General features: G+C 49.0%; 1 protein-coding gene across 3 annotated transcripts in view; it reads left to right on the forward strand.

The window, feature by feature from the left end:
- The window catches only part of LOC111143099 (KIAA1324 ortholog), a 67,890-nt gene that overhangs the window by 39,709 nt on the left and 12,538 nt on the right, over nt 1-15,643 (forward strand). For 2 of the 3 annotated variants that reach the window (XM_022496574.1, XM_022496576.1), the window contains 8 exons: nt 1,910-2,057; nt 2,536-2,616; nt 3,193-3,298; nt 3,446-3,595; nt 10,571-10,659; nt 14,068-14,245; nt 14,432-14,560; nt 14,964-15,054. In XM_022496574.1, the coding sequence (XP_022352282.1) occupies nt 1,910-2,057; nt 2,536-2,616; nt 3,193-3,298; nt 3,446-3,595; nt 10,571-10,659; nt 14,068-14,245; nt 14,432-14,560; nt 14,964-15,054 (972 nt within the window). The remainder of the gene's footprint in view (nt 1-1,909; nt 2,058-2,535; nt 2,617-3,192; nt 3,299-3,445; nt 3,596-10,570; nt 10,660-14,067; nt 14,246-14,431; nt 14,561-14,963; nt 15,055-15,643) is intronic. The other variant, XM_022496575.1, reaches the window with a different exon arrangement.

Below are 15,643 nucleotides of genomic sequence, written 5' to 3' on the forward strand. Positions count from 1 at the left end.
TGTGTGGGTATGGATGAATCCCACAATCATATTGAAACTAACAAAAAAAGCAAGTTTCAGAACACAGACGTATGATGCCATTTATGTGAGGTTTAAAAACAAGAAAAAGCATGATCATAGGACATATTGTTTAGAAATACCTGTATAATTAGTAAAGGGTAAAGAACCGCATGGAGATGATAAGCACCATATTCCAGAAAGTGGTTACTTGGCTGAAAGGAGTAAGGTAGTCAAGGGCTTGAGATTTGCTGGGTGTACACCAAGGCTTCTGCTGTATTGTATTTCTTTTTTTTTCCTTCAAAGATTTTATTTATTTATTTGACAGAGAGAGAGAGCACAAGCAGGGGGGAGGAGCAGAAGGAGAGGGAGGGGAGAAGCGGGCTCCCTCCCAGGCCCCTGAGATCATGACCTGAGCCAAAGGCTTAATGCTTAACTGATGCTTAACTGGCTGAGCCACCCAAGCAGCCTCTGTATTATATTTCTCAAGCACAGTGGTGGCCTTAAATCTTTCATAATATGTGTAAGTGAAGTGGAAGAGAGCTGTGGCTGCGGGAAGAGAATCGGTGACAGCTCAGAGTGCACATAGCAGATGCCAGTAGAGTCAAGGAGGACTTCTCAAATGAGGTGACATTTATTCTAAGATGCCTGGTACACAGGAGGGACTCAGGATTACACAGGAATTAAACAGAGGGAGGGAGGGGCTTCCTGAGTGGCTCAGTCAGTTAAGTGTCTGACTCTTGTTTTCAGCTTAGGTCATGATCTCAGGGTGGTGAGATGGAGCTCCATGAGGGGTTCCTGGCCATGGAAACTGCTTAAGATTCTCTCTCTCCCTCTCCCCCTCCTCTAAACAAACAAACAAAAGCTGGTGGGCTGGAGTCTAGAGAGTAGGTACGGATTTGTGCCCTATTCTAAGGGCAGCAGGGAAGTGGCATGGTCAGATTTTTGTTCTGGAGGACCTCTGCCACCACAGTGTGGAGGAGGGATTGGAGGAGGCAGGACTGGATACAGGGAGGCAAGATAGGGGCTGGTTCAGAGCTGGGGGTGGGGGGTGCAAGGAAGAGGGAGAGCGCTGGGGTAGGGTATGGCCAAGTTGAGAGATATTTAGAAAATGAAATTACAAGACAGATTGATTGTTTCTGACATTCTCTGGCCTTCCTTCTTCCCAGTTACCAGTTATATGCAGCATCTAAAACTGGGCATTTCCAGGGGTGCCTGGGTGGCTCAGGGGGTTAAGCCTCCGCCTTCGGCTCAGGTCATGACCTCAGGGTCCTGGGATCGAGCCCCACATTGGGCATTCTGCACAGCAGGGAGCCTGCTTCCCCACCCCCCGCCTGCCTCTCTGCCTACTTGTGATCTCTCTCTCTCTGTTGAATAAATAAATAAAATCTTTAAAAAAAATTCTTTAAAAGTGGGCATTTCCAGAAAACCAGCTAGACTGGATGTGTCTGCTGATTTTCCCTGACAGCTTTGGAGTTGGGCAGACCTGGGTTTGAATCTGAGCCCTGCCACTTGCTGGCTGCATGACATCGGGCAAGGCCTCCACTGAGCTTCAGTTTCAGCATCCATTAAATGGGAAAGAAAAGAAGACATGAATACAAAACACTGTAGTTCAGTACCCGGGAGATAAGAAGCAACCAATAAATGTTACCCCTCTTCCCCTCACAACACCTGGCATCTATCTTCTGGATAGTTCTGTAGAATGTGGGGTTGCACCCACCTGTCTTCCTTGAGTCCGCTGTATCCCCAAGCTCTTTGATCTGGAGGTCACTCTTGTTCATGTCTAAATTCCCATCTGTGAATCACAAGTCTGGAGTTCCTCAGAGACCCAGCAGGGCGTGAGACCTGCACTTCACACAAAGCACGGAGGGCCGTGACCCCGCTGATGAACATGGCTTCTGTTTCCTCACAGGTCCAAGTGGGTTCCCCTTGGTGACTACATCTCCTCCAACACGGATGAATGCACAGCCACGCTGATGTACGCCGTCAACCTAAAGCAGTCTGGCACAGTCAACTTTGAGTACTACTACCCAGACTCCAGCATCATCTTTGAGTTTTTTGTAAGCCCCCGTCACCGGGGGAGGATGGGAGGTAAAGACTGTCCAGGGCTCAGATTCACTGACAGGAATCGCAAACGTATTTCTGGTTGGGAATTTTCCACAGTGGTCTTCCCTCTGGAGAGAACTGTGGACAAAATGAGCTGAGACTTCGAGAGGCGAGGAGAAAGAAGATGGGGGCCTCTGAAGGGAAAGAGTAGGGTCCTGGAGACTCTAGGCATTCTGACCATGCAGACATTAAAAAGTGTATAAAGGCTTCTGAGTTCCAAGTTATTTCTTTGGCATTGATGTCCCGATGTTTTGTGTGAGTAGCTAGCTCCCACCCTGCTTCAAGTCTCGTGTTCTGACCTCAGTCCCTAAAGGAAATTGGCAGTTCCTCTCCCATAAGAAGGGCCCTCTGGAAGGCTGTGATAGCAGGGCGGGTAAGGAACCCATTTTCTTGGAAAGCTGAGACTCTCTTCCCAAACTCCTGCCTCCTCAGGTTCAGAATGACCAATGCCAGCCCAATGTAGATGACTCCAGGTGGATGAAAACCACAGAGAAAGGATGGGAGTTCCACAGTGTGAGTATCCTGCCAGCCTCCCTGGAGCCCTTCCTGGGGATACCAGCAAAGGGGCCGTGGGCTTTTCCTCCAAGGGGTGGTTCTTCCCAGTCTAGGCTCCCACCTCTCCGTCCCTAGAGGCCAGGCGTCTGACCCAATGAGGACGTTGTAGTTTCTGTCCTCTTGAGTTGACAGAGTATGGGTGGGAGATGACTTGCACACGTGGCCTGACCCCAAGGATCAGCAGCTTGCCAGCTCTAAGGCCCAGGTCTTCTGGGGATGGGGTGTGGATACACAGAACCAGAGAAGAATGCAGGAACTCCACTCACCACTCCTGTCAGTCCTTTTAGGCCCCTTCATAGGTCTCACCTTGGAGATACTCATGGTATATGTGGGTGAGGGAGAGGCCACGAGAGGGTGTTAAGAGGAGGCTTCAAAGCAGAGGGGAGCTAAGCTGAGCTGGGTGGAAAGGTAAAGCTGAAGAAGGTCAGGGAGGGAATCAAAAAAGGTGCCGCCCCGCAGCCGGTAAGAGGACAGGTCCCTACCAGAGGCTAACCCCATGGATTAGGGATATCTGTCTTCCTGTTTGTGGCTTAGGTCGAGCTAAATCGAGGCAATAATGTCCTCTATTGGAGAACCACAGCGTTCTCAGTGTGGTCCAAAATCTCCAAGCCCGTGCTGGTGAGAAACATCGCCATAACAGGTACCGAGAAGGGAGCAAGGCCTGGGGTCTGTGGACTTCCTGACTCGGGGGAGTGGGGGGGGGGACTGGGTGTCAACCCCCAGAGGGCTCAGTCTCAGGGCTCAACCCTTGCTTCTCCATGTTCTCCATGCCGTTCTTCCTCCCTAGGGGTGGCCTACACTTCAGAATGTTTTCCCTGCAAACCTGGCACGTATGCAGACAAGCAGGGCTCTTCTTTTTGCGAACTTTGCCCAGCCAACTCCTATTCAAATAAGGGGGAAACTTCCTGCCACCAGTGTGACCCCGACAAATACTCAGGTGAGGTTCCTGAGGGCGGGTAGAGTTGGGGGAGGGGCGGGTACCAACAACCAAGGGGAGAAACAGGAAGGAGAACCATCCTTCTGGCCATGCTGAAGATGACTCTACGTGAACCCCTGCTCCTGGACGCTGGAAGAACCCTGCTGATCCATACTCCACCCATCACTCCGGAAGCAAAAGTGAAATCATTCACAAGTAGTTGGTGAGCCTCTCCTATCTGCTGGGTCCTATTCTAGGTGCCTAGACTACAACAGCAAACAAAACCCTATCTTCACGGAATTTACATTCTGGTGGGGGGAGGGGGAGACAGACAATAAACAAGAATGATAATAAATATATAATAAATTATAGTATGGTAGACAGTAAATGGCGCAGGGTGCTGTGGCAAAAAGAAAAAGCAGGTCAGGGCTAGAGGGATTAGGAAAGTTAGGGAAAGGGGTTGCAATCTTTTTTTTTCCCCTAAGCAGTGAAATTTGTATAAATGAAATTTTTTTTTAAGATTTTATTTATTTATTTGACAGACAGAGATCACAAGTAGGCAGAGAGCGAGGAAGGGAAGCAGGCTCCCCGCTGAGCAGAGAGCCCGAAGCGGGGCTCGATCCCAGGACCCTGGGATCATGACCTGAGCCGAAGGCAGAGGCTTTAACCCACTGAGCCACCCAGGTGCCCCTGTATAAATGAAATCTTACATAAGATTATAATTATAAATAATAGATACAGTAAGCAAAAGTTATACATTTATATATTTTAATTCATAACAGCTATTATCAGAGTTAGGTTAGAAGAGCCATGAGGCTGCATTGACGAGCAAAATATTTTTTTTTTAAAGATTTTATTTATTTGACAGAGAGAGACACAGCGAGAGGGGAAACACAAGCAGGAGAGTGGGAGAGGGAGAAGCGGTTTCCCACTGAGCAGGGAGCACAATGCGGACCTCGATCCCAGAATTCTGGGATCATGACCTGAGCCAAAGGCAGATGCTTAACGACTGAGCCACCCAAGGCACCCCAAGCAAAGTATTTTTTTAAAAGATTTTATTTATTTATTATTTGAGAGCAAGTTGGTGCTAGGGTGGGTGGGTGGGGGAGCAGAGGAGGAGGGACAAGAATACTCCTCTGCAGTGCAGAGCCAGAAGCCAGGCTCGATCCCACCACCCTGAGATAATGACCCGAGCTGAAATCAAGAGGCAGACGCTTAACCGACTGGACCACCAGGTGCCCCGATGAGCAAAATGTTTTGATAGCAAAGATTAAAGCTGGAAGTTACAATCTTTTATCAGTGTGATGATCCACTGAATTCAAAGGCCTTCTCAGGAAATCAAGGCTTCCTTAGAACATAGTTTAAAAACCAGTGTTCGGGGGCTCCTGGTGGCACAGTCCATTGAGCATCTGACTCTTGGTTTCAGCTCAGGTCATGATCTCAGGTCGTGGGATTGAGCCCCACAATGCCACTGTCTTGGCACTCAGCATAGTCTGCTTGGGATTCTCTCTCCCTCTCCCTCTGCTCCTCCCCCATCCCCCCCACCCCAACTTAGACCCCGCTTGCATGCTCTTATGCTCTCTCTCTCTTTCTCTAAACAAACAAACAAACAAACAAATCAGCATTCTGAGGGCAAATAAGGGGACAGGTGTAGCAGCCTGTGGCTACAGTCTCTGAATAGCTTCCTGAAGTATCCCAATTTAAGAAAGAGAACCTGGGCTTGTGAGGGAGTCCCAGGGCCACAGGGCTCTGGTGTAAGGTGGGCAGTCCCCCCAGAGGACCCTCTTCCCAGGCAGCCCATAACTATTCCATTTTTCCTTTCTTACACAGAGCCACACACACACCCCCAGCTCAAGGCTCTCCCTCAAGCAGACCCTCAAATCTGTCCATAGACAAACCCATCCTTCACACAGGCATTGCGTGATGTGTTTGCCCAGCCAGCCGAGACCAGCCATTGACCCTGTGAACTGCTTATTTCTATGCTACTTCTAAAACAAAAGTCCTATTTATCGACACAGATCTTGCCAAATGAGTGTAGTTTTCAGCAAGAACAGGAATGTTTAGATCTTGAGGGAAGTTTTTAATCTGTAAGTCTACATTCCTGTTTTTCCACTTGAATTTCTTATTCTCCTTCCGTGCTCTATCAATGGCGCCCTTGTTTGTCTTTGTCTCCAGCTGCCTTGCTAGCCCAGCAGTTGTTCAAGGGTTTGAATGGCAAGGTGGCTCTAGAAAACCCGTCTGGGAATGTTTTGATCAACTCTGTATGTAAATTAATTGTTATCCAGAGAGCTGTTGTGAAAGTGTTGGGTTGGGAGTCTGAGTCCTTCAGAGTCTGTTCTCCTTCTGCTACCCATTTCTCAATCCACCTCTTTGAAGAGAAAGTGAGTTTTTATCATGACTTGACTCTTCCAGAATACAGGGTCCGTGGGAGGCCGGGGAAATGCAGAAATCTGATCAGAGCCTGTGATGGAATGTGCATAAAGGGAGGGACAGAAGACCCTGAGAGCATTTAGTCATCCGTTTACGAATAAATCCTGAGTGCCTGTGGGTGCCAAAGCCTGGGCTTGGTTGGAGCTGGTGCCTGCCTTCCGGCTTAGGTCGAAAAGTGGGAATGTAGTTATAGGAGCACCTAAGTGTGGTAAGTGCATTGTGCAGTGGCTGCTCAGATAGGAACTCTGAGTGTAGTGCACAGTAGAGGCAGAGAAGGGACATGGTCAGTCCTCTGTGGGGAGGCAGGAAAGTCTTCAGTGGCAGTGGTCTTGAAAGAGGAGTCGGTGGTTTGATGGATGTTCTGGAGGGAGTGTAGCCAAAGCCAGAAGGCTTGGGGGTCTTGGAGAAACTCAGCAGGGCAGGAGCTGACTTAGAACTAGCATCCAAGGCTAAGAGGTGGGCAGGGAACAGACTATGGACCAGCCCTTATGTGCCATTGCTGAACATTTGGGATTTGATTCTGCGAGCAGTGGGGGCCGTTCAAGAATTTTAAGCTAGGGAGTGATGTGATTTGGCTCTTGATTTTGAAAGACCACTCTAGCTGCCATTGGGAAAATGGATGAGGAAGGAAAGAGTTGGAAGCAGAGGCCACAGTCCGGAGATTTCTCAACAGGCATCATGCTGGTATCTAAGACCTAGACTGAGATGGAGCTAATGGGAATGCAGAAGTTAAGGACAAAGGCTTGACTAAAAGCATCTTTCTTATTGATACCTAAAATGTGATCGTTAAGAAGAATTCCTTTGTGTTATGTTCAATATTAGGAATTCATTTCCTAGTAGAATAGCATGGGGTTTAAGAGCACGGACTCCAGAACTGAATTACTAAGGTTCAGATCTCTGCTCTGTCACCTACTAGCTCTGCCACCTTGGGCAGGTCACTTGTCTGTGCCTCAGTTTCCTCATCCATAAAATGGAAATGGCAATAATCACATCTACCTCATAGGGTTATTGTGTGGATCAATTGACTATTACAGAGAAAGATTTAGAGCAGTGCCTGGCATTGTAGTAAGCACTAATTTTATCACAGCTTAACCTTGAACAATACAGGGACAATAACTTCTGACTCTCCAGAAACTTAACTACTAATGACCAGAAGCCTTACTGATAAACAATTGGTCAATACACATTTTGTATGTTTTATGTATTACATACTGTATTCTTACAGTAAAAGAAGTTGGAGAGAAGAAAATGTCATTAGGAAAATCATAAGCGGGGCGCCTGGATGGCTCAGTGGTTAAAGCCTCTGCCTTCGGCTCAGGTCATGATCCCAGGGTCCTGGGATTGAGCCTCAATGGGGCTCTCTGCTCAGCAGGGAGCCTGTCTCCTCCTCCTCTCTCTTTCTGCCTGCCTCTCTGCCTACTTGTGATCTGTCAAACAAATTTAAAAAAAAAGAAAGAAAATCATAAGGAAGAGAAAATACATTTACAATACTAATACTGTACTCTGTGTGTGTGTGTGTGTTCCACATATAAAATGACCCTCCTGGTTCAAACCTTTGTTGTTCAAGGGTCAACTGTGTTCATTTCCATTGAGGCTTATCCCAGCTGTCCTCTCTTTCCATGAAAGTACTCTTAGCATAGATAACAGTGATAACAAGTCACTTGGATAGTACTTTACAATTTACTGGAGTGCAGGAGTGATCTCCTTGTGTATAAAAGAATAAAGGGCAGCTCAGAGAGGTTGAGGGGGTATCTGAGCTGGACCAAGCCTTCATTAGATGATTCAGTCACCAAGGGGAATGTTTCCCTTTGATGAAATGGATCTGAATGAGAGGACATTATACTCCTTGGGGTGGGGAGAAGTCCTGAAAGGAAGAGGAAAGCTCGGAGAGAGAAACCCAAGCCCCCGTGATAAACTTTATCTTCTCGCAGTCTTGCTCCCTGGGCCAACGTTAGAAGAATCACTTTTTGCTCCCTTGCCCGAACATCTAGGCAGATCTTTCAAACTTGACCAGTACCCAACTTCAACACCTTGATGAAACCTGAGCTAGGGAAGTGAGGTCCGGCTCAGCATTTGGGTTAATCATTTATTAAAACTAGGTTAGCAATCATCAAGTGTGTAAACAGCTGGATCACTTTTGCTGAAACCTGGAGCTGGGGTATCAGGTTGAGCAAATATTTGAATAAGCAGAGAAAAGTCCTTGTGTAAAATGTACTTTTTAACGTGGAACTTGCAACCTGCTAGACCCTCTATGCTGGATCCTGGGAAATGGTGTGTTTTCAGCATCTCCTTCCAAATTCCTCCTGGCCCAGGTTGTCAAAAGCAGGAATCCCTGGATCCCTCTGTGCTGAATGGGGCCTTCTGCTTGTTAACCAAGTCAATGAGCTGAGAAGACTCCAGCTGTTCCTCAGGCAGTAGCTCCCTCTTGCCCAGGCGAATCAGACAGGAGCAGAAGAGGTGTGGGAACACGCGGTGGAGGGAGCTCCCCAGGGCAGGCCAACAAGGGTGTAACTAGGAGATTCTCTGATCTAGGAACTCATTTGGTGCCTCAGAAAGAAGAAAGGATCAGTTGAGAAATAAGACTTAACTGGAAGGGAGAGAAAGAAACTTTCAATCCTTATTTAAAATCTCATGACAAGGGACCCCTGGGTGGCCCAGTTGTTAGGCACCTGCCCTCAGCTCAGGCCATGATCCCAGGATCCTGGGATCCAGCCCCGTATCGGGCTCTCTGCTCAGTGGGGAGCCAGCTCTCCCTCTCCCACTTTCCCTGCTTTGTTCCCTCTCTTGCCGTCTCTCACTGTCAAATAAATAAATAGATAGATAGATAGATAGACAGATAAAATCCCATGACAAGGGGCGCCTGGGTGGCTCAGCAGATTGAGCATCAGACTCTTGGCTTTAGCTCAGGTCATGATCTCCGGGTCATGAGGCTGGGCTCCGCGCTCAGCAAGCAGTCTACCTGAGATTCTCTCTCTCCCTCTGCCCCCTTCCCCTGGGCTCTCTCTCTCTCTTAAACAAATAAACACATCTTTTTTTTTTTTTTTTTTGATCTCATGACAGTTAGCAAATAAAAATAATTCCCACAAACACAGGGAGTAATAGTTACCAGCATTTAGTGAGCCCCTACTTCCAATGCACCAAGAATGTGCTGGCTCAGGTAAGGTAGATATTATTCACGCTCTACGAATGAGAGCTTTACGTGTCAGAGAGTTTCAGTAACTTGCCTAAAGTGACACAGCTACTAAATGGAGCGGGATCCAAACCCAGATCGTATGACTAAAACTCTCATTTCAGTCTATCACATGGCCTGTCAGGTAATCTACGGAGAGAGGATGGCGCACTTGTATCAAATGCTTGCCTGCAGGTGACACAGCAGTCACCTGAGAAATGGCAGTGACAGGAGCAGTAGTAATAGTGCTGCACTAGTCCTCTACGAAGCAGTGGTTTTCTTTTCTTTTCTTTTCTTTAAGATTTTAAGATTCCATTTATTTATTTGACAGAGAGAGACACAGTGAGGGAGGGAACACAAGCAGGGGGAGTGGGAGAGGGAGAAGCAGGCTTCCCGCTGAGCACAAGCCCCACGTGGGGCACAATCCCAGGACTCTGGGATCACGACCCGAAGCAGAAGGCAGACGCTCAATGACTCAGCCACCCAGGCGCCCCGAGCAGTGGTTTTCATTCTGGAGAAAATAAATTCCCTGGAAAGTTTTAAAAATTCATTTGCATAAGTTACATATATTTTTCTGGAAAAATGAAACAGGTCTTTTTTTTTCAATTTCTCAAAATGTTTATAATTCCAAAAAGGTGAAGTCCAATGCTTTAAAGAGGGACAAGCTGAAATAGTTCTTGCCATCCAAGCATTCACAGGGTTAAAGCAGAGCTAACATACGGAGAGTAGAATAAATCAAATGATAGTTGATACCTTTTTTATTAGGAACAGGTCAAGGGTTAGAGACAGTGGCAGGATGTTTGGGGGAGGGGAAACTCTTTGTCTTAAGTGGAGTCGGAGGAAATTACCACCTTATTTGTGGAGGGTGGGTGCCTTGAGAAAGGGAAAAGCCGAAGGTGGAAGGCCTTCATTGGAGGGAGATATTCAGAGAAAATGCAGGGAAGGAATTGGAATAAGAGTATGAAGGCACTCTCCTAAGCTTTCCTAAGTTTTGCTTTAATCCTTCAGGAGTAGAAAAACCACCTGCACAGGATTATGAAGCACATGGAACATGACAGGTCTCAAAAAAACCGCGTTAGTTGTGGTTAGCCTGGAAGATGCTGTCTCCAGTTCCCCACCCCCCTCACTGGCCCGCTGGCGCGTCCCCTTCCTGATGCCCTGCCCGCCAGTGCCTTCTCATAGCACCAGGGACAGGTGCAAAGGGGGTATCTGAGCGGGGCTTTAGGTTCTGGAAGCGAGGCAGAACGAAGGGTGGGTGGGCTGGATTTTCTTCTTCCTGCAATACCTGTGTTGTGCCGTACCCCAGGGTCTTGGAGGTCCTAGGGTCATGAGCGAGTGGTGAAGAGCTCTGCTTTCTTATGTGACTTCGCTTATTTGTCCTTGCTTTTACAATTTAGAGAAGGGATCCTCCTCCTGCAAAGTGCGCCCGGCCTGCACGGACAAAGATTACTTCTATACTCACACAGCCTGTGATGCCAACGGAGAGGTGGGTAGCATGGTCTTGGAGCCCCTTGGCCCCCAGATAGCTCCTTTGCCCGCTCCTTGGGCTTTACTACATTTGGGGTTCCAGAAGTCAGTGGAGCTGGCACGGGAGAAAATCCCACAGACCTCTGTGGGGACCCCAGGGCCTGGGAGGGGGAGTGGGGAGGCAAAGCGAGATGGCCTCTTTCATCTTGAGGTCAGAAACTGTTTTTGCCCCATTTGTTCCACTGCTTATTCACACATGCTCTGTTGCAAAAAAGCCATTGCATTTTCTTTTGCTTGGTTTCTCCCATTCACTTGGTGCCTCTGGGCCATGCCTGCCACGTGCTCTTATTTCCTCATGGAACTCATCAGACCTGTCCCCTCAGCACTGCTTTTGTCGGCTGGCAAAGGGAATTCATTCCCATTTCCTGTCTCACTGGAGAATGGGCTGACTGTTCTGTCTCTGCTGGTCCTTCTTTCCCCCAGGCTTTCTGCCTCAGAGAGACTTTCCTTTGTAGTCTCCGTCACCTCTGAGTCAGCAGGCGTGATTTGAGTACAAATGCTCTGCCAGGCCTTGTACCCCGGCTGGGGGTCCCTGACGTGATGAAGGCTCCTGCCCTCCCAGAGCTCACTGTCCTGGGAGGGAAGGTGAGAGATGAGAACAGGAGGAGGATGTCCAGGGGCCTGGGGGCAGCCGGGAGAGCCGTGACTGGGACTGGGGAGCCAGGAGAGGTCACGTGTTCAAAAGTCAGTTACTGTGCCTGGTACCTCCCATACAGCAGTTAACCAAACAGGGTGGGGGAACATCTACTTTTACGGGGCTTCATTCTTGCTGGGGAGCAAGTGGAAAGAGAGACAGCAGATAAAACATAAATAAGAGCATATCAGATGGTAGTGAGTAGAAGCAAAAAATTAAGAAAAGATGAAAAGACAGAGAATGACAAAGGGTGGCAATGCTGTTTTAGAGAGGGTTGGGATGACATTTGAGGACCTAACATTTGAACAGAGACCTGAGTGAGACAAGGGGTGGCCACAGTGGTTTCCGAGCAGAGCACACAGCACGTGTGGAGGAGGCCGACTTGTGTCCAGCAAATTTGAGAAACAGGAGAAAGTGAACTGGGATGGCTCAGGGGCACGAGTGGAAGGATTTGTCTTAGATCAGAGGTTCCAGATGAATTGTCTGTTTCCCTAAACCACAGCCTCTCAGAAAGAAAGAAGTTGGGAAATTTGCATTCAGCGTTAAGCATAAGCTTGGCTATTATTAGGATGCATAAGTGTTTGCTGGTTGGGCGGCTGGATGAATTCTCCTCTTGCCAGATAAGCATGGGATAAAGTCTGGTCCTTCGCAGTGATTGATTGCTTTTCATCATCCTCTCCTACTCCCCACCCCTCCCCACACCTGCCCTCGTGCTTCGAGCATCATTCTCTCCCCCAGCAGCCGAGGGAGAATGGCTACACAGCTCGTCAGTTTTACCTTCGTTGTGCAGTGTCTGGGATTCTGTACGACCTTGTAAAAATCATTTTCATCTTCTTGGCATTAAATGGGGATGTTGAATCCTGCTGCTCTTCACCCCCCTCGGCATAACATGTGGCTGAATGTGGTGGTCTTTGTTTCCTTCTGCTCCAGTATCTTCCCTCCCAGCCTCCAGCCAAGGCCCTCTGGAGCCACAGCGAGCTCTGCTGCCTGCCAGCCTGGGTGTCTGCCCTTGCCTGAACAGCCTGGGGCCTCTGGATGCTCAGCGGGGCCAGAGCCATTGCTCTGCCTGGCAGCCCAGCCAAGGCTCAGGGGAGGAGCCCTGCAGCATGAGTGCACATGAATATGCGTTCATCAGGATGGCCTCGCAGAGCTCTCATGCCTGCACTGGCTCTGCTCAGTCTCATGCTTACATTTTGTCTTCTAAACTGTATTTTTAAATCAAGGGCCATAACTCGAGTCCACTCCCATGATCGCCCTTATGGTCTTTGCCGTGCCTTGGTGGTTCCCCAGGGACCAGGTTGACCAGTCCTCCGGGTCTGTTGCATGTGCTGCTCCAGGAGATGGCCCCAGTCAGTGTTCCTGCTCCCCAGATCCTTCTCTCCATCAGACTCGGGGGACAAGCAGGGAGAGAGCACCCAGGTTAGAGCCCAAGTTTGGGGCTCTGGCCATTGGCTGCTCTTCACAGGGAGGAGTCTCTTCACGGTGGAACGGAGAGGGTCGGGAGAGGAGCCCCAGGACCCAAGACAGCACAGGCTTCTCTTAAGACTTGTCTTTTCTTATGCTGAGTAAAGTGGACGGATGCCTTATCGGTCCACCTTTTCAGATGCATTGCCAGGCTGCCCAGAGCATCTTCCCTTCAATGCAATCCCCTCTTGCAGATTATACCTTTTATCTCTGACTTGGCCCAAGGGCCACACAGGTGGCTTTCCCCTGCCGAACCAGGAGCCTCCCCAGGTCATCCCCTCTTCTGTATCCCATACCTCCATCAAAAGAGTAGGGATGGCCCTAGTGAGTGACAGATACAATGTTTTCCTTGTCCACTGATCTGATGGCTGACCGTTCCTCTTCCCATTACCCCCAGCTTCATCGAGATGTAACTGATGCATAACTTTATGTAAGTTTAAGGTGTCTACTGTATTCATTTGATATACTTATATATTGCAAAATGCTGACCACCATAGCATTAATTAACACCTCCATGATATCACATAATTATCCTTTTTTGTGGTGAAAACATTTAAGATCTACTCTCTAAGCAGCTCTTGGGTATATACAGTAGTATAGTACTATTAACTGTAATCACCTTGATGCAACTTAGTGCCCCAGAACTTACTGGTCTTATAACTGCAAGTTTGTAGCCCTTGGCCAACATTGTCCCTTTTGTCTTGATGTCCCATCAAGACAGTATCCATCCACCCACACAGATCGTTCTTACACGATTATTGTCCTTGCTAAATGGTGAGCCCCTTAAGGGAAGGAGCCATGTCTCTTTCATTGCTGAGCCCCCAGTTCTGGCACACAAGTGTAGTAGGCTTCTATACATGTCTACTGAATAAATGCAAAAGCAAGGAAAATACTTGGAAGACACATGGGGACATCCCTTTTTATGTTTTGGGATTTTCATCAGCTACTTTTCCTGTGACCTTGGTAGTCATAGGATGCTACATTGGAACCAGAGCTTTCTCTGGAGACAACTGGTCCTTCCCTTCTCCCTGTCACACATGTCCTCGCTGAGTATACCCTTCTTCATGCAGGCAACACTCAGTGGATATTTACTGAGCACGGCCATGTGCTGGGCTCTGGACCAGGAGCATGGAATATGTTGGTGACCAGAAGGAGGTCCCCTACCCTCATGAAACTTTCATCATAGCCCAGAGTCCCCCCCTACCACCACCACTCTAAAGATGTGTTAAATCCCACACAGGCTGAGCCATTCTTCATCCGTTTCTGCAGACCCAGCTCATGTACAAATGGGCCCAGCCGAAGATCTGCGGTGAGGATCTAGAAGGGGCCGTGAAGCTGCCTGCCTCCGGGGTGAAGACCCGCTGCCCGCCCTGCAACCCGGGCTTCTTCAAAACCAACAACAGCAGCTGCGAGCCCTGCCCTTACGGCTCTTACTCCAACGGCTCTGGTAACCTCTCTGTCTGCGTCCTGTCCATTCCCACGTCCCCTACCTGGGTGGGCGGCGTGGCACTCAGAGCGGTCAGCGGAATGTGCACACTGCCCACCACTGTTGTCCCTTGTCTGAGGGACAGCAGCTCCCATCGGGGTGGCTGCGGCCTTGTTGCTGAAGGCACGGATCTTGTGGTTCCCCCAGATTGCAGCCACTGTCCAGCTGGGACTGAGCCAGCCATGGGATTCGAATACAAATGGTGGAACACGCTGCCCTCGAACATGGAAACCACCGTCCTCAGTGGGATCAACTTTGAGTACAAGGGCATGACTGGTAAGTACCTCCTCACTGCAGTCAGTGAGCTGTCAGCTCCCTGCTGACTGGAGCTTTCCCGCTTCACATTTCTTCATAACAGTGATATCCTCAGAAAAATGAGCTAATCACTCCATGCATCCTCTGGAATGTTCCACTCCCCACGGACGTTCGTTCTGCCAGATCTTAGTTTTATAGATAGAACCAGAGCTAGCAACCATGTGCACACACTCCAAAGGACTTGCTCTGAGATCTTCAGAGTCTTCGACCAAAGTAGCAGGATAGATAACATGGTTTTGCTTTGGTGGCGGATCTGGACGCCTCAAAGGAAGGTGTTCTCTCTCTCTCTCAGAGTGTCAGCTGGGTGTATGTTTCCCTGCACCTGGGACCCCTGGGGCACTGACTCTCCCCTCTCCTTTTCCAGGCTGGGAGGTGGCCGGTGATCACATATATACGGCTGTTGGAGCCTCAGACAATGACTTCATGATTCTCACTCTGGTTGTGCCAGGATTCAGGTGAGGGATACAGAGCTAAGGGAAGCCCACGCCACCTTGACCACATCCAAGTCCCACATAGCTTGGAATGTTGTAGAGGAGAGGGTTCTGGCATGTGGAAGCATGAGTTCAGAACAGAGGGGAGCAGGGTAGTGGTCTGAGAGCATTAACCTGAATGTTAAGGTGGTTTCCTAGTTGCTTCCCACACTGGCGGACCTCCGGCTGGCACTCTCTCACACCTGGCTTCTCTCATGGATTGGCCACACGCTACTTGAATTCTTCCTCTTCACGCCATCAGATAAAATGTTACAAACAAACACACAACTTTTTAAAAAGAGGGCCAGGGGTGCCTGTGTGGCTCAGTCGGTTAAGCATCCGACTCTGGATTTCGGCTCAGGTCATGATCGCATGGTTGTGGGATGGAGGCCCGCATTGTGCTCTGAACTCAGGAGGGACTCTGCTTGAGATCCTCGCTCTTCCTCTGCCCCTCCCCACTGTGTACTTTCTCTCTCTCTAAAATAAGTAAATAGGGGCGCCTGGGTGACTCAGTGGGTTAAAGCCTCTGCCTTCGGCTCAGGTCATGATCCCAGGGTCCTGGGATCGAGCCCCA

The sequence above is a fragment of the Enhydra lutris genome, unplaced genomic scaffold, assembly GCF_002288905.1.
Source record: "Enhydra lutris kenyoni isolate GAN:26980312 unplaced genomic scaffold, ASM228890v2 scaffoldscaffold9, whole genome shotgun sequence".
Taxonomy (NCBI): Eukaryota; Metazoa; Chordata; class Mammalia; order Carnivora; family Mustelidae; genus Enhydra; species Enhydra lutris.